Source organism: Cherax quadricarinatus, chromosome 1 (assembly GCF_038502225.1).
Source record: "Cherax quadricarinatus isolate ZL_2023a chromosome 1, ASM3850222v1, whole genome shotgun sequence".
Taxonomy (NCBI): domain Eukaryota; kingdom Metazoa; phylum Arthropoda; class Malacostraca; order Decapoda; family Parastacidae; genus Cherax; species Cherax quadricarinatus.
Window position 1 is genome coordinate 75,456,463 of NC_091292.1, and position 18,591 is coordinate 75,475,053.

General features: G+C 44.4%; 1 protein-coding gene across 7 annotated transcripts in view; it reads left to right on the forward strand.

The window, feature by feature from the left end:
• The first annotated feature begins 361 nt into the window (after nt 1-361).
• Nucleotides 362-18,591, forward strand: part of nuf (rab11 family-interacting protein nuf) — an 820,792-nt gene continuing 802,562 nt past the window's right edge. For all 7 annotated transcript variants that reach the window (XM_070082903.1, XM_070082913.1, XM_070082918.1 and 4 more), the window contains exon 1: nt 362-630. In XM_070082903.1, the coding sequence (XP_069939004.1) occupies nt 499-630 (132 nt within the window). In that variant the 5' untranslated portion in view covers nt 362-498. The remainder of the gene's footprint in view (nt 631-18,591) is intronic.

Below are 18,591 nucleotides of genomic sequence, written 5' to 3' on the forward strand. Positions count from 1 at the left end.
AGACAGGATGGCTGACTAACCTTCGTGGTCAAGATGTTTATTTTTTAAAAAAAAAAAGAAAATATTAAGCACAGAAATATATTCCCAACGTTAGTTTATCACTTCTACTAAGAATCTACTTCCCAGATCTCTTAAATATATTTTGCACGCGATTCGTTACCCAAAATTATTATGAAGGTCATATAATGATGTGCCTGGGAAGGTTGTCGAGAGGGAGAGTTGAAAATATTTTGCCAAATAGATGTTCATCTATATAAAGATCACACGTTTAATTATGGAAAAGTAATATTATGATAGCTAAGCATAATAAAGAAAGACTTCTGTCATAAATTGGAAGCCGTGTGTAGAGTGAAGATAAGAAGTCAGTGTTGGTGTGAGCGTGAGGGAGGGAGGGTGTGCGTCGCTCCTCCGCTCCCGCTGTGGCGCGCCTCTCGTACTCCATATTTATTCGTGCTAAGGAAAGTTTCTAAGTGTCAATAATAGCCATGTAATGTAAAAATGGCGGTGTCTGAGGAGTTTGTGAACCAACTCCGACAAGTGTTTGAGGTGTGTGATGTGGAGAACCGAGGAACTATAAGTATCACTCATCTTCTTCAGTTAGCTGGAGAACACTTCGGATCATCACAGAATGTAAGTGCAGTTTACTGTAGCCGTTTTAAGCGGCTCCTGAAATTTAGTGTAATTATTTTTTTACCTATAAGAACATGATATTACCTTGCGTGTATTAGACAAGGTCGGAGATTAATTATAGTAGAAATATCGACAAAGTCTGACGTGGTTTATGTTTCACTGTTTGGTATGTCAGTTGAAGTGTCATGTCTAGGAATAGAGATGAAAGAAATATCACATATCTTCTTGACACAGTGCCCGTTTAATGTTCTATGAAAAAACATGATTATTGAAATCGCTCTTCTATTTGAGCTGTACGACCCATCTTGGTTTACTGATTGTTTTCGAAAATAATAATATAATAACAACATCAACAATAATAATGATAAAAAATCTTCATGACGAGAGTAAAGAAGGGAATGCATCCGTTAGAATAATATTATCCTAGTGGTGATAGGCAGCTGAGTGTAAGCCTATTTGTTATGACAGTCTGCAGGGAGTAAGCCAATTTTGGCCCTACATTATCTTGCATAACAGCGTGGCTCGCAGCTTCTGGCTCTCACTGGTAAACAGTGCATAAAATAGTTAGGTCAGTTCCAGTGTGAATCAGAGTGTAAACACAAGCTGGAGAAACTCAACATGTATCAGAATATATTTGTTGTTCGTGCACAGGGTAATTGGAAGAGGGAGAATTAACAGAGAAAGTCTTCAAGAGGAAGCTTAACAAGCTCCTACAGGTCAGTGGTTATCCTGGGGTGCTTCTCCCCCTCCGGGGGGGATGCGAGGTATCATTACTGAGGATGCAATTACTTGCCGGCAGATTCAATTACAAAGTTAGCAAAATTACATTATTTCCCCTATGCATTCATTTTTTTATACTTACTGGTATTATATATATACTACCTCTAGTACTGACTGGGGACCCACAGCCTCGAAAAAAAAGTACTAAAAGGAAAACTGGAGTTTTTTTCTGAAGGTGTTTGAGCATTTTCTTCCCATACTGCAATGGGAAGGAGAACATGCATGACATCGGAGTCTACATCTCGAATACTTCATCCAGCTCCCCGGGGTTGGGCCGTGTGTCCAGAATGCTATAGGCATTTCCTCCCTGGATTGTCAGTGTGTCTGGAAAAGGAAGCTGGTTGCTGTGGGGTCCTTGGTTTATGTGATGTGTTTGTCAACCAACTTTTAGAAACCAGAGTGCACATTTGCCCCACGTTCCGAAGTTCTCCGATCCTGTTAGGACGAAGGTATGTAGCATGGTACCAGCCCACTGTATTTGTTGACACTGAGTCTCCGGGAAACGGGAGGCACTAACACCTTCGGCTTCAGTGTTTGTAGGTAGGTGTCATCCAATGTACACGCACAGTTGTAGTCCCACGCAGTCTGCTTGCCGCGTTTCTAGGATAGTATGGCAATTACCCATTGCTAGCTACAGCACCTCTCAAGCGTTCTAGGACTATATCCTTCACTAGTTCACTGAATACCATGCACGAGGAGAGGAACGCAGGCCATGCTACCTGTGTTACATTAAGCACCACTCCTGTACCTCCCAGTCACACTGGACGTATTATTTCCAGTGTTTAAATTATATATAAAGAATTTACAGTACATTAAATATGTACATTACTCCATTGTTCATACACTTTAGTTGTATTGAATTGGTGTCATCTGTCTTGTAACGTCCTGCACTGTCCTGTACATCTCTTTTAGCATTATTCAACATTATGAGAGCAGTTTATACTATACCTGTTGTATCATACCCTATTATCAACATAAAACAGCTGTAACAGCGTATTCGTCTTTTTATCTACCTTGGAATTTGCAATATAACATTATTTTATGAAATGAATATTCTGTAAATCACAACAATAAACAATGGCTTCATCGAAGAGCAACAATAAATCACAGGTGTATGTGCGTCATTTTCTAAATAACTTTAATTACGTTTTGTGACTGTCACATACACTACTCATCCTGTTAGGTAAGACACATGCAACAGTTAGGTATCTTTATTTCGAAACGTTTCGCCTACACAGTAGGCTTCTTCAGTCGAGTACAGAAAAGTTGATAGAAGCAGAAGAGACTTGAAGACGATGTAATCAGTCCATCACCCTTAAAGTTTTGAGGTGGTCAGTCCCTCAGTTTGGAGAAGAGCATTGTTCCATAGTCTGTTTCAGACTATGGAACAAGTCTCTTCTGCTTCTATCAACTTTTCTGTACTCGACTGAAGAAGCCTACTGTGTAGGCGAAACGTTTCGAAATAAAGTCTATTTCAGACTATGGAACAATGCTCTTCTCCAAACTGAGGGACTGACCACCTCAAAACTTTAAGGGTGATGGACTGATTACATCGTCTTCAAGTCTCTTCTGCTTCTATCAACTTTTCTGTACTCTACTGAAGAAGCCTACAGTGTAGGCGAAACGTTTCGAAATAAAGATACCTAACTGTTGCATGTGTCTTACCTAACAACCCGTCGGTATTTTATACCATTTTAATGTTCACTACTCATCCTCCCACAGAAATTATGGCTGAATTCATCCAGTTTTGTAAAGGAGTAGATATTACAGTAGGCTTCACAGTATGCGTTGTGCTTTACTTGCATTGTCTAGACAAAAGTCCTAGTTGTTATTATGTTGGGTACAAATAGATATGCCATAAATATGCTTTGTTAGTTAATTGTATCTAATGTTTTTTAAACTTCTGAAGCAGATATTTCTACAAGCTTAAGCACGTGGATAAGAAAGTTGTGAGCAAAGAACATGTACCATGAAGAGTGTAGTTGCTGTAGTTGTTACAATGTAAGTTTGTGTGCGTGTGTATGTGTCACCCGCCAGGAGTGGCGAATCTCACCAGTATGACTCACGTCTATGGTCATTCATTAGCGAAAGAAACACACACACACAGCAACAAGAGGTCTCAACTGGCAGTTGAAAACTCAGATGAGTCACAGGGGTGTTAGGAAGTATTTCTTTAGTCAGAGTTGTCAGGAAGTGGAACAGTCTGGAGAGTGGTGTAGTGGAGGCAGGATACATACATAGTTTTAAGGAGAGATTCGATAAAGCTCATGGAGCAGGGACCTAGTAGCGACGAGCGAAGAGGCGGGGCCGGAAGCTGTGAATCAACTTTGCAACCACAAATAGGTGAGCGCACACACACACATGGGGCCAGGAGCTGTGAATTGACCCCCGCAACCACAATTAGGTGAGTACACACACACACACACATACCGTGAAATAAATTTACATTTGAAATATAATTGACTCTCAGGTAATGTCCACTATAAACTGGCGCAAAGGAACCTAACATACGCTTCACAACACCTAGTATCCATTGCTTCACTCTAGAGGCAAATATTACACCATTGGTTCTCACAGTTTCACTCTTCCTAGACACAGTGACTAATAGCTCTGATTATGACACTGTTTATCTAGGTTACTGGAACTATTTACAACTAACACCTCAGTCACTGATCATCAACTCTGCACTCATGTCTGTTAGGTTTCACGCAGTGGTTCCACTGTAACTGCCTCCCTTCGTCTCCCACACTATCTACTCGTATCATGTAAAGCACTTATATGGCTGCCAAGTATTCCAAGATTCAAGCCGATAACATTCCACAGACACCGGCGCCACCCTGGCTTATACCAGCAGTCAGCTGATACGTGCATGACACACACCTCCAGTCTCCCACGGCACCCTGGGTCATACCAGCAGTTAGCTGCTGTGTGCTGACACACACCTCCGTGTAGCCCTCCTGATGGTTGGCTGATATATGAAAATTATTTTAATTTATTAGTGAATAAAAGCCACACATTCCCTGACACCAGCCTTGAGGCTGGTGAGGATCTTGATCCGAGGAGTTAGAGCTACCCCTTCCTTTCCACAAATTAAAACTGATTACTTCTCATTTCCCTGGAGCTGTGACCCCTATGTGTTTAGCGCTTCCGCATTAATAATAATAGTAATAATAATAATGATAAAGTTTGTCAACTACTAAAGATGATCAGATTTGGCATGATTATACTTTATAATTATGTTAACTATATAAATTCTTACTTTAAAAACATCTCTGTGGCTGTTTTGGGATTTTTTTGTAAGTTTTCTATTTTCGCTTTAAAGTAACACGATTTGACGAAGACGCTTAATCTGTTATGCTGTATAAATGTTTAACCCTCGTTCAATCTTGAAAGTTTCTCTACCTAATCATACAAACATGCATTATGGATGTTTGAGCCTGTTAGAAGTACATAAGTGAATGGAGACGAGTGATCTCAATTGCAATATGGCATGTTGTCAGGGCGAGCAAAGAGTAACTGAAGATTGGGAACCATAAGAAGACTGCTGAAACATGACAGTGAAAATCTGACTTTCACATGACAGTTATAGTCGCTTTACAGAGGGTCTTGAGTCACTAAAATACCAGCATTGCTTAGGAAGATGAGGGTCAGTAAATTAGGTTAATAAGAGTTAAAAGGTGGGGCCACGAGCTAGGACTCGACCCCTGCAAATAGAACTAAGCAAGTACTAGGCTACATTGTGCCTCCCAACACTCCCTACCTCCCACACCAACACATACATACCTTCTTCAGTTTGTAATTTTATCTTATTACCACCTGATGATAGTCTTTTATTTACGGTAGAGTTTAATTTTCTGTGTCCACACTACTTTAACGCCACACGGAAGGCCATTCTCGTCGATTTCCAAGTCGAAGGTTAGTCGATACTGGACGGAGGCGCCCTAGCATAGTTGAGTGTGCTTACCTTGCTTCAGTCTTGTGTGACTGTGTACTGCGGACTAGCGCTGAACACTTTCAGAAATTACCAGTATAAACATTTTTCTTGATGCTAATTATCTTTAAAATACATGTCATGTAGCACGCAGTGTGTTTGTACTTGCCTATCTGTGGGTGAAAGAGACGAGTCTCAGGTCCTGGTCGTATATGCATGTACTTACTTATGCTTAAGGGGTCGCTCTCAGTCTCCTGGGCCTCCCATCATAATCATCACTCGACTTATGTGATATATCCCCATCCCAGTGAGTTTTATTGTACTCACATTTAAAATAGTGTGTTGAGTTTACCTTCATTATTTTTTCCTCCAGTGTCCCGCGGTGTATAGATTCTGTTTGTGTCCTGTATTTTTGTTCCTACCATTTTCAGTCTGTCTTTAACTTGACAATACCTCCGAGATTTAGATTTTTAGATTTTCCCCACCGAAGCGGCTAGTTTTTTGTGCACTCCATATCCATCCTCTGAACGGTAGCGCAAGAACATGTGGATGCGCAGAAGGCTTAGAAACTAGGCCCCAGAAGGTTTACAGGAGCACATCTGTATTTATATCTACAGTTCACTCATCTGTTACAAGCACATTTAGGAAGTTTGCTTAATATATCTGGTATCTTATTTTCATTAATAACATATAATATCTCTATATTCCTCAATAAGTGGTGACCATAGGGCTGGGATACCTCAGAGTAACTTAAATGCTGACACCATACTTACCCTCCGCCCAGCCCCCCAAGTCATAGTCTTCATAGTCTTGTGAGATCAGTTTTATCATTGTATCCTCTTAGCTCAGGTTCTTCATCTCGGGGAAATAGTTCGAAGATAAATGACAGGACCTGAATTTTTGTGTGTTTGAGCTATGAATTCCACCTTCTTGGTGCTTCCTTCATATAATACACACTACTCTTCAGTATCCTTATATTACATATTAAGATATCATCTGTTTCTTGTGATCCTATATAGACTCTTCCTATATATATATATATATATATATATATATATATATATATATATATATATATATATATATATATATATATATATATGTTTATTTTGTAGCTACCATGATTCGAACCCACGTCGGCAGCCAAAGAATGTTTTTGAAAATTATACTCTGGGCACACTCTCTCTCTCTCTCTCTCTCTCTCTCTCTCTCTCTCTCTCTCTCTCTCTCTCTCTCTCTCTCTCTCTCTCTCTCTCACTTTCTCTTTTTTTTTTTTTTTTTTTTTTACACAGGGTTTGACAAGGTTAAGGATCCCTAGCTTTATTGACAGCTATTTACAGGTTAAGGATTCCTAACTTTATTGGCAAGCTAAGAGCTGTTACCTACATCAGCTCATTTGAAAGCATTTTTATTGTTATGAGACATACAAGTAGGGAACAGGATGAAGTTGGAGCCATCTGTGGGCCAGCATTTTCATTTGATCAACTGACTTTATCTCGTTGACATCATTATGCTGTACGAATGTGTTCCATACTCGAGTCATCCTGGGTATGTATGATCTCAGATGGAGTGATGTTCTGGAGAAGGGTACAGCCAGAGTGAAGTTGCTGCATTCTGCCCGTCTTGTGGCATAAAAACTTGTTTCACGCTGTCCTCGAAGTGGATCCAAGTGTGGTATTTTGACAATATTGGCCTTGTACATAACAGTAAGGCCACCCACATCCCTCCTATGTTGAAGGCTCTGCTGAAATGACAGATCTATCCAGGATGGGTCCAGGCGAGAGATGAGACGTCTTGCTCTGTTCTCTACTCTGTAAAGCAGTCGCAGATGAGAGGGGGGGCAGGCAAACCAAGAAAGTGGAGCATACTCAAGGTGCGAGCGTACTTGTGCCTCGTTCAGGATCTTGCAACCCCTACTGTCAAGCAGATGGGAGATACGGCGAAGTGCTGTAAGCTTCCTGGCTGCCTTGTTTGCAAGATTTACAACATGGTTCTTCATGGTTAGTTTGGAGTCAAATTTCACCCCAAGGATATCAACTTCTTCTCCAGGTGCCAACATCCTCCCATTCATCCTTACTACTGCACCAGCATTACCATCATGGTGCCTAGAGACGATCATCATTTGCGTTTTCTCAGGTGCAAATGTTACTTGCCATCTATTTCCCCAAGCTGATATAGCTCTCAGCTGGTGATTGATGTAGCTTAGAGCAGCTGGCATTTCTTCTCTTGGATAAGTGAATGTCAGTGTACAGTCGTCTGCATATGCATGTGATTCTGGGATGAGATGAAGAAGGTCGTTGAAGTAGACATTCCATAACAATGGACCCAGCACGCTTCCTTGTGGAACACTTGCCCCAATAGGATGTCTTGCTGATTCCGTTCCACTGAGAACTACACTTAGAGATCTACCATGAAGGTAATCACTGAGGAGACATAGCGTAGAGCCTGCAATTCCCAGTGCTTGAAGTTTTGCTAAGAGGCCCTGGTGCCACACCCGGTCGAAAGCGCCAGCAATGTCCAGTGCTACCACACAGCTGACTTTGGATTCATCCAGTGACTGGTGCCACTTAGTGGAGAGGTTTAACAACAGATCAGCAGCAGAGTAACCTTTCCTGAAGCCGTATTGACGATCACAAAGTAGTGAGTGGTAGTCAAAAAACTCTGTCATTTGTCTTGAGATTATTGTCTCAAGGATCTTACCAGTGATTGACAGGAGTGACACTGGTCTGTAGTTGCTGATTTCTGCTCTGCTCTTCTTTTTGTGAACAGGGACTACATTTGCCTCTTTCCATAGAGAGGGCCATTTACACTGTACTAGGCAGTGCTGAAAGATGCGAGTTAGAGGTGCTGCTAGCTGGTCTGCACATCTTCTCAACAATCTTGGGCTCAGCTTGTCTGGGCCCAGAGCCTTTTCTTGGTCAAGCGATTTAAGTAGGAAATGCACCTCCTCCTGCCTTATTGTCACCACTGACAGTTTTGACACAGTTCTTGCTGCTCTCTCTCTCTCTCTCTCTCTCTCTCTATCTATCTATCTCTATCTCTATCTATATATCTATCTATTTATCTATCTATCTTTTTACACAGGGTTTGACAGGGTTAGGTTAAGGATCCCTATTGACAAGCTGTTTACAGGTTAAGGATTCCTAACCTTATTGACAAGCTAAGAGCTGTTACCTACGTCAGCTTTCTCTCTCTCTCTCTCTCTCTCTCTCTCTCTCTCTCTCTCTCTCTCTCTCTCTCTCTCTCTCTCTCTCTCTCTCTCTCTCTCTCTCTCTGGCAACACGGTTCTACTGACGTCTTTTCTCCTCCCTTCAGCACCTTGCATTCATTCAAAGTGAGCTCAAGTACCACTTATCGAAGCTTTCCCGTAGCTTGTTCATGCCTATGCAACTTTTTCTGTAAATACACTTTTGCTACTACTATTCTCATTAGTTTTACTTCATCGGTAAAAATTGTCGACGTGTACTCGTGATATAATTATGACCAGTTTCTGGAGTTCCGTGTCTGAGAAATTTGCAAATGGTAACCAACTGCCAATATAAATTGAATGCATCAGTACGATCAAGAAATGTACTCGGCAGAATATAGGAGTTCGTCATTCCAAGACCTGCACATACTTTCACCTTACTATATTCTGTTACTCAATACATGAGAGACACTCTAATGATGCAAACTGCCCGAGATTCAACTTGAGAGGAACGAGGCGTACACAGCAACATTAACATGCAACCTAACATGAAAATTACAACTATAGAAATAACAGAGACTATTTAGTGTCAGGAAAATGTAAAGAATGCTAAGAACATATTACCACCTAAGGACCATCCTGGACGGAAAGGAAGCCACCGTAAATAAAGTCAGTGGCGAGCTCTCTAGAGCTACAGATATTAGCAAATATTAAAACTCAGACAGAAAAGCAACAGACAGCAAAACAACATGTGTGTTTGCAAATATTCAAGGTCTTAAACCAAGTAACAGAAACAAAATGTCGTTCATCAGTGGCCTTCTCACTGAGTTAAATACAATGTTTGCAGCCTCTACTGAGCCCCGCGTTAAGGTTACCTTGACAATGAAATGTGTATACTTGTGTTGAGTCTGCTTAGATGTTACCGGAAAAAAAGTTAATAAGGAGTGAAGTTTGGTTTGTATAACCCGCACATAGACGAAAGGAGCTTACGACGACGTTTCGGTCCGACTTGGACCAAGTCGGGCCGAAACGTCGTCGTAAGCTTCTCTCATCTATGTGCGGGTTATTTGTGTATCGTTCCAGTCACGGTATTGTGCCTTTTTGTTATTTATTTTTGGTTTGTATGCTAGAATCACATGCACCACGAATGGTTTAGTCGAAGTTTCAGTGGTTAAAACTGACAATCAAAATTATGCTTGTATATAAACCATCAGATGTAGCTTCCCAACAGTTTAAAATCCAACTTATGAAAATGGAGTATTGTCTTGAAGCCTACCAGCCCATATTGCTTGGTGACTTCAGTATTAGACATGGAAGAATGTAGAATGTAATAGCAGAGAGAATCCCACGAGTCACTCTGGATGAGCAGTCTCGCTCCACTGAACTACTAAGACTCGGCAACAATTCACTTGATGCCAACAAATAGCGGAACCGACCAGACTAGAAAATACTCTAGACCTTATACTCATAAATAATGAAGCTCTGGTAAAAAAATAATAATGTAGAAGACAGTAAATTTGGACCACAACCTAGTATAAGTTCAGAGATGCACACTCAGCAAAACACACTCAGTTGTAAGGGTATATTTAACCTTAACAACAAGAACATCAACTGTGAACTAATAAATAGCGGAAATCTGCAGGGAAGACAATGTGATACACGATGACCTGAACCAGTATTTCCAGAGAATGACCTTAGTGTTTGTAGAAGTTTGCTTCAGATGCATACCATGACGGAGGAGAATGTGCAGGTTGGAAAGGAAGAGGCGTGTCCTCGGTAGGCGAAGAAGACGAATAACAGAGCTCCATAAAGAAAGAAGACTCTCTGAAGAACGAAAAGTAACACCAGCTAGAGAAATGGAAAACGTTGAGCTCAAATTGAATGCATCATACAGAACCCAAGAGAGAGATCGAGAGAGCAAAATGCCATAAATAAAACTGAGAGAAATCCAAAATACTTGTCATATACCTCCAATGAAAAGCAGGAGTACGATGAGTACACTAAGAGCACTTAATATGTGCAAAGGCTTCAACACACCCCTTTGTGCGTAAGGGGATTTGCCAATACGCCTCTGGCTATCTTCAAAAGAGAACTTTATAACTTCCTCAAGTTAGTTCCTAATCAGTCGGGCTGTGGTGCATATTTTACATTGCATGCGCCTGGCACTTTATAAAAGCTTGGCCCACCAAGCCAACAACAGTAAGGATCAGGTCGCGGGGGCGGTGACCCCCTAAATTAACTCCAGGTTAGGGTATTGTTGCTGAGGACGGTGGTCGTAGACAAGGATATTTCAGTTTACAAGTGATGTATCCTGTTCAGTGTTAGGAATGGTAGGGAAACTTAAGAATGTTACAGGCTGGTGGCATTGTGAATAGTGTGACCATCAGTGTATACCCTAAGAATGTTACAAGCTGGTGGCAGTGTGAACAGTGTGACCATCACTGTATAACCTAAGAATGTTACAAGCTGGTGGCAGTGTGAACAGTGTGACCATCACTGTATAACCTAAGAATGCTACAAGCTGGTAGCAGTGTGCACAGTGTGACCGTCACTGTATACCCTAAGAATGTTACAAGCTGGTGGCAGTGTGACCGTCACTGTATAACCTAAGAATGTTATAAGCTGGTAGCAGTGTGAACAGTGTGACCGTAACTGTATACCCTAAGAATGTCACAAGCTGGTGGCAGTGTGAACAGTATGATCGTTACTGTATAACTTAAGAATGTTACAAGCTGGTGGCAGTGTGACCGTCACTATAGCCCTAAGAATGTTACAAGCTGGTGGCAGTGTGACCGTCACTGTATAACCTAAGAATGTTGCAAGCTGGTGGCAGTGTGACCATCACTGTATAACCTAAGAATGTTAAAAAGCTGGTGGCAGTGTGAACAGTGTGACCATTACTGTATAACCTAAGAATGTTACAAGCTGGTGGCAGTGTGACCGTCACTGTATAACCTAAGAGTGTTACAAGCTAGTGGCAGTGTGACCGTCACTGTATAACCTAAGAATGTTACAAGCTGGTGGCAGTGTGACCGTCACTGTATAACCTAAGAGTGTTACAAGCTAGTGGCAGTGTGACCGTCACTGTATAACCAAAGAATGTTACAAGCTGGTGGCAGTGTGACCGTCACTGTATAGCCTAAGAATGTTATAAGCTGGTGGCAGTGTGACCGTCACTGTATAACCTAAGAATGTTAAAAGCTGGTGGCAGTGTGAACAGTGTGACCATCACTGTATAACCTAAGAATGTTACAAGCTGGTGGCAGTGTGAACAGTGTGACCATCACTGTATAACCTAAGAATGTTACAAGCTGGTGGCAGTGTGCACAGTGTGACCGTCACTGTATAACCTAAGAATGTTACAAGCTGGTGGCAGTGTGAACAGTGTGACCATCACTGTATAACCTAAGAATGTTACAAGCTGGTGGCAGTGTGAACAGTGTGACCATCACTGTATAACCTAAGAATGTTACAAGCTGGTGGCAGTGTGACCGTCACTGTATAGCCTAAGAATGTTATAAGCTGATGGCAGTGTGACCGTCACTGTATAACCTAAGAATGTTAAAAGCTGGTGGCAGTGTGAACAGTGTGACCATCACTGTATAACCTAAGAATGTTACAAGCTGGTGGCAGTGTGACCGTCACTGTATAACCTAAGAATGTTACAAGCTAGTGGCAGTGTGACCATCACTGTATAACCTAAGAATGTTACAAGCTGGTGGCAGTGTGACCGTCACTGTATAACCTAAGAATGTTACAAGCTAGTGGCAGTGTGACCGTCACTGTATAACCTAAGAATGTTACAAGCTAGTGGCAGTGTGACCATCACTGGATAACCTAAGAATGTTACAAGCTGGTGGCAGTGTGAACAGTGTGACCATCACTGTATAACCTAAGAATGTTACAAGCTGGTGGCAGTGTGACCGTCACTGTATAACCTAAGAATGTTACAAGCTGGTGGCAGTGTGACCATCACTGTATAACCTAAGAATGTTACAAGCTAGTGGCAGTGTGACCGTCACTGTATAACCTAAGAATGTTACAAGCTAGTGGCAGTGTGACCGTCACTGTATAACCTAAGAATGTTACAAGCTGGTGGCAGTGTGACCGTCACTGTATAACCTAAGAATGTTACAAGCTGGTGGCAGTGTGACCGTCACTGTATAACCTAAGAATGCTACAAGCTGGTGGCAGTGTGAACAGGGTGACAATCACTGTATAACCTAAGAATGTTACAAGCTGGTGGCAGTGTGAACAGGGTTACCATCACTGTATAACCTAAGAATGTTACAAGCTGGTGGCAGTGTGAACAGTGTGACCGTCACTAGTATTGAATAACACAATGCTATCTGCAGCTTCTCAGATTCCGTCTGAGGTATAACTCTCACTCACTCACTCACTCACTCAGGTGCTCTCCGGAATCTTAACACAACTTTTAACATCATGTCCAGTGCTTGACTGTAATCTAAGCACCAAAGTTCGAGATCTTTATACTGTACTAAGTTGTAAAAATAAATTAAGAACGTGATTAATGCCGAACATTTTACACGGTTATAATTGATCATATTACTGATACATATATCTCTTCTTGAGTCTACTTATAACTGGATATTAATTAATTAGGTACCCTCGAAGGGAGACCTTTGTTTCTTAGTATTTCTTCTTTTTTTTTCCTCCCTCAACTTTCGCAATAATGTTTTACTCATAACTCGAGAATGCCTCATCCAATCGGCTTCAAATATTCACCATTAGTGTACGGTAACGAGGACTAAATTCGTGGAACAGTTAGTATTTTCACGTGCCCGATGACCCACGTTGTTGAACCCATGCCCAGCATCCTAGAATGGCTCGAATAACTTCCAAAATCCTCAGTGGTAGAGCATCAAACATTAAAAAAAAAAGTGACAAAAATACGACGATGGTGTGTGATTTTTTTTATTCCCGTTAAATCACGTTAAATAATTTTCAGTTCATGTCTTCTGAACGGCTTCAATGTTTAATGACTGATACATCTTAGGGCCAGTACAATACCTGTTAAGCTTAGGGCCAGTACAATACCTTTTAAGCTTAGGGCCAGTACAATACCTGTTAAGCTTTATTAATGTGCACGCGAATTTGTTGATGTCGTAAAATTGTAAAAAAAAATATGGATGGTTGTAATCCATGACATAACTGAAGAATGACTCATCTGCTCGGCTTCAAATTTTTCACCACTGGTGTTGTTTCCTGAACACTAAGGTTCACGCTGCCACTGGCTGCCATAAATCCCATGTGCCAATTTTATTGAATAGTTATATTATTTTATTCAGTAACTATTGAATGTTTCTTGTGACTGACCTCAAAATGTTATTGACAAGACGGTCTACAATAATGATGATAATCCATAAGTTTTGTCCGGGTAGCAGCAAAGTTGAAATTTTATTGTGGTAAAAACCTGGAATCGTTGGACTCAGGTCAGTTATTCAAGAATGCATTTTCTGATCGGATTCAAACTTTTACAGCTTGTCACTCACTTTGTGATGTGTAAATTTCAATTTGCCAATTTTGTTTAGCAAATTGTTTCCCATTAACAACAAGTGAATATTGATATAGTAATATTTTACCTTCCCGAGTGATTTTTGTGTTGATGCTGGTGAGGGGCTCTTGATCCAAGGATTTGGACTTCATCTTGCTTAGATCAAATTCGAAGGCCTTCCATTCCTCGGGCTGAATATGACCTCTACGGGTTTGGCTCTTTCCTCTGATTAAAATACAACAATTGAATTGTAAATAGCACCAGTGTTCAGTATAGGAGAACACTGAGTTTATCTTTGTGCCATTCATGGTTTACCTGGAGAGGGTTTTGGGGATCAACGCCCCCTCGGCCCGGTCTGAGACCAGGCCTCATGGTGGATCAGGGTCTGATCAACCAGGCTGTTACTGCTGGCCGCACGCAAGCTGACGTACGAGCCACAGCCCGGTCGGTCAGATACTGACTTTAGGTGTCTGTCGAGTGCCTTCTTGAAGACAGCCCCGTCCCTACCACCCATCTTATTTTCCCAGCTGTTATACCATGCTGACATGTCTTTCAAGAAGGATGTTTTATTAGTGTTCTTGTCTTTTAATGTAGATGTCATTTCCTCATACAGGTGTATCTCGTTTGGGCAGACCCAAAAACATCTCTCTGAGTTTATGTCAAGTGTGGTCACTGGTTTAAAATCCCTGCATATACCATGGGACCATTGACCACACAGATGGCAAGCAATCCAGGCCTGGTTTCGTCCCTTACGCTTTCTGCAGACTACACAGATCTTCATGATGGTGGTCATCTTACAATACTAGACAACTCTCCTAGCTAGCTAGTCTATAATTCCCCAAAGTATTTAATTTTTTGTAACAGTTCTTCCGATTTGGATTTATTTCCAACGAAACCGTTTGAATCAGCCCGAATCCAGCGAATCCGGACGAATCCAGTTAGTGCATCACTGTATATTTTTTTCTAATAATCACCTTAATAGTAGATCTGTCTATCTGTATTGTAACTATTTGTTGTAGTTATTGTTTGAGCGTTTGATAAGGGCGCGTAGAGCCCCGTCAGTCAGAGGATACCTTGTTATCAATGAATCCGTTTGAATCCGGTTGTTGGATGAACCCGGGCAGATCCGGATTAGGTTCACTGGGTGATTTTGGACTAACTCGTGAAAAGGATTACTGGAAAAATATTAAACAGAGTAATATGTGTTCAGTTTGATACAGAAAGTATAACTTGCGTGTTTGGGCGCCGGTGGCTTCAGTATATGAAGATTACTGCTGGAATAATGATTTTCGTTGTGTATATTGCAACCGTTGTGTATATTGGCGCCTGGGTAGCAGCACCTCACCTCACCTCCAACCTGGTACAAAGATGGCGCCCAGAGTGTCATGGCGCCTGGGTAGCAGCACCTCACCTCACCTCCAAGCTGGTACCAAGATGGCGCCAAGAGTGTCATGGCGCCTGGGTAGCAGTACCTCACCTCAGCTTCAAGCTGGTACCAAGATGGTGCAAAGAGTATCTTGGCGCCTGGGTAGCAGCACCTGACCTCAGCTTCAAGCTGGTACAAAGATGGCGCCAAGAGTGTTATGGCGCCTGGGTACCAGCACTTCACCTCAGCTCCAAGCTGGTACCAAGCTGGCGCCAAGAGTGTCTTGGCGCCTGGGTAGCAGCACCTCACCTCATCTCCAAGCTGGTACAAAGATGGCGCCAAGAGTGCCATGCCGCCTGGGTAGCAGCACTTCACCTCAGCTCCAAGCTAGTACCAGGCTGGCGCCAAGAGTGTCTTGGCGCCTGGGTAGCACCACCTCACCTCACCTCCAAGCTGGTACAAAGATGGCGCCAAGAGTGTCATGGCGCCTGGGTAGCAGTACCTCACCTCAGCTCCAAGCTGGTACCAAGCTGGCGCCAAGAGTGTCTTGGCGCCTGGGTAGCAGCACCTCACCTCCAAGCTGGTACCAAGCTGGCGCCAAGAGTGTCTTGGCGCCTGGGTAGCAGCACCTGACCTCAGCTCCAAGCTGGTACAAAGATGGCGCCAAGAGTGTCATGGCGCCTGGGTAGCAGCACTTCACCTCAGCTCCAAGCTGGTACCAAGCTGGCGCCAAGAGTGTCTTGGCGCCTGGGTAGCAGCACCTGACCTCAGCTCCAAGCTGGTACAAAGATGGCGCCAAGAGTGTCATGGCGCCTGGGTAGCAGCACTTCACCTCAGCTCCAAGCTGGTACCAAGCTGGCGCCAAGAGTGTCTTGGCGCCTGGGTAGCAGCACCTCACCTCACCTCCAAGCTGGTACAAAGATGGCGCCAAGAGTGTCATGGCGCCGGGGTAGCAACACCTCACCTCAGCTCCAAGCTGGTACAAAGATGGCGCCAAGAGTGTCATGGCGCCGGGGTAGCAGCACCTCACCTCAGCTCCAAGCTGGTAACAAGATGGCGCCAAGAGTGTCTTGGCGCCTGGGTAGCAGCACCTCACCTCAGCTCCAAGCTGGTACCGAGATGGCGCCAAGAGTGTCATGGCGCCGGGGTAGCAACACCTCACCTCAGCTCCAAGCTGGTACCAAGATGGTGCCAAGAGTGTCTTGGCGCCTGGGTAGCAGCACCTGACCTCAGCTCCAAGCTGGTACAAAGATGGCGCCAAGAGTGTCATGGCGCCGGGGTAGCAGCACCTGACCTCAGCTCCAAGCTGGTACAAAGATGGCGCCAAGAGTGTCTTGGCGCCTGGGTAGCAGCACCTGACCTCAGCTCAAAGCTGGTACCAAGATGGCGCCAAGAGTGTCTTGGCGCCTGGGTAGCAGCACCTCACCTCACCTCACCTCCAAGCTGGTACAAAGATGGCGACAAGAGTGTCATGGCGCCTGGGTAGTAGCACTTCACCTCAGCTCCAAGCTGGTACAAAGATGGCGCCAAGAGTGTCATGGCGCCTGGGTAGTAGCACTTACCTCACCTCCAAGCTGGTACAAAGATGGCGCCAAAAGTGTCATGGCGCCTGGGTAGCAGCACCTCACCTCACCTCCAAGCTGGTACAAAGATGGCGCCAAGAGTGTCATGGCGCCGGGGTAGCAACACCTCACCTCACCTCCAAGCTGGTACAAAGATGGCGCCAAGAGTGTCATGGCGCCTGGGTAGTAGCACTTCACCTCACCTTCAAGCTGGTACAAAGATGGCGCCAAGAGTGTCATGGCGCCTGGGTAGCAGCACCTCACCTCACCTCCAAGCTGGTACCAAGATGGCGCCAAGACTATCATGGCGCCTGGGTAGCAGCACCTGACCTCAGCTCCATGCTGGTACCAAGATGGCGCCAAGAGTGTCATGGCGCCTGGGTAGCAGCACCTGACCTCAGCTCCAAGCTGGCACCAAGATGGCGCCAAGAGTGACGTGGCGCCTGGGTAGCAGCACCTGACCTCAGCTCCATGCTGGTACCAAGATGGCGCCAAGAGTGTCATAGCGCCTGGGTAGCAGCACCTGACCTCAGCTCCATGCTGGTACCAAAATGGCGCCAAGAGTGTCATGGCGACTGGGTAGCAGCACCTGACCTCAGCTCCAAGCTGGTACCAAGATGGCGCCAAGAGTGTTATGGCGCCTGGGTAGCAGCACCTGACCTCAGCTCCATGCTGGTACCAAGATGGCGCCAAGAGTCATGGCGCCTGGGTAGCAGCACCTGACCTCAGCTCCAAGCTGGTACCAAGATGGCGCCAAGAGTGTCATGGCGCCTGGGTAGCAGCACCTAACCTCAGCTCCATGCTGGTACCAAGATGGCGCCAAGAGTGTCATGGCGCCTGGGTAGCAGCACCTGACCTCAGCTCCATGCCGGTACCAAGATGGCGCCAAGAGTGTCATGGCGCCTGGGTAGCAGCACCTGACCTCAGCTCCATGCTGGTACCAAGATGGCGCCAAGAGTGTCATGGCGCCTGGGTAGCAGCACCTGACCTCAGCTCCATGCTGGTACCAAGATGGCGCCAAGAGTGTCATTGCGCCTGGGTAGTAGCACTTCACCTCAGCTCCAAGCTGGTACCGAGATGGCGCCAAGAGTGTCATGGCGCCTGGGTAGCAGCACCTCACCTCACCTCCAAGCTGGTACCAAGATGGCGCCAAGAGTGTCATGGCGCCTGGGTAGCAGCACCTGACCTCAGCTCCATGCTGGTACCAAGATGGCGCCAAGAGTGTCATGGCGCCTGGGTAGCAGCACCTGACCTCAGCTCCAAGCTGGTACCAAGATGGCGCCAAGAGTGTCATGGCGCCTGGGTAGCAGCACCTGACCTCAGCTCCATGCCGGTACCAAGATGGCGCCAAGAGTGTCATGGCGCCTGGGTAGCAGCACCTGACCTCAGCTCCATGCTGATACCAAAATGGCGCCAAGAGTGTCATGGCGCCTGGGTAGCAGCACCTGACCTCAGCTCCAAGCTGGTACCAAGATGGCGCCAAGAGTGTTATGGCGCCTGGGTAGCAGCACCTGACCTCAACTCCATGCTGGTACCAAGATGGCGCCAAGAGTCATGGCGCCTGGGTAGCAGCACCTGACCTCAGCTCCAAGCTGGTACCAAGATGGCGCCAAGAGTGTC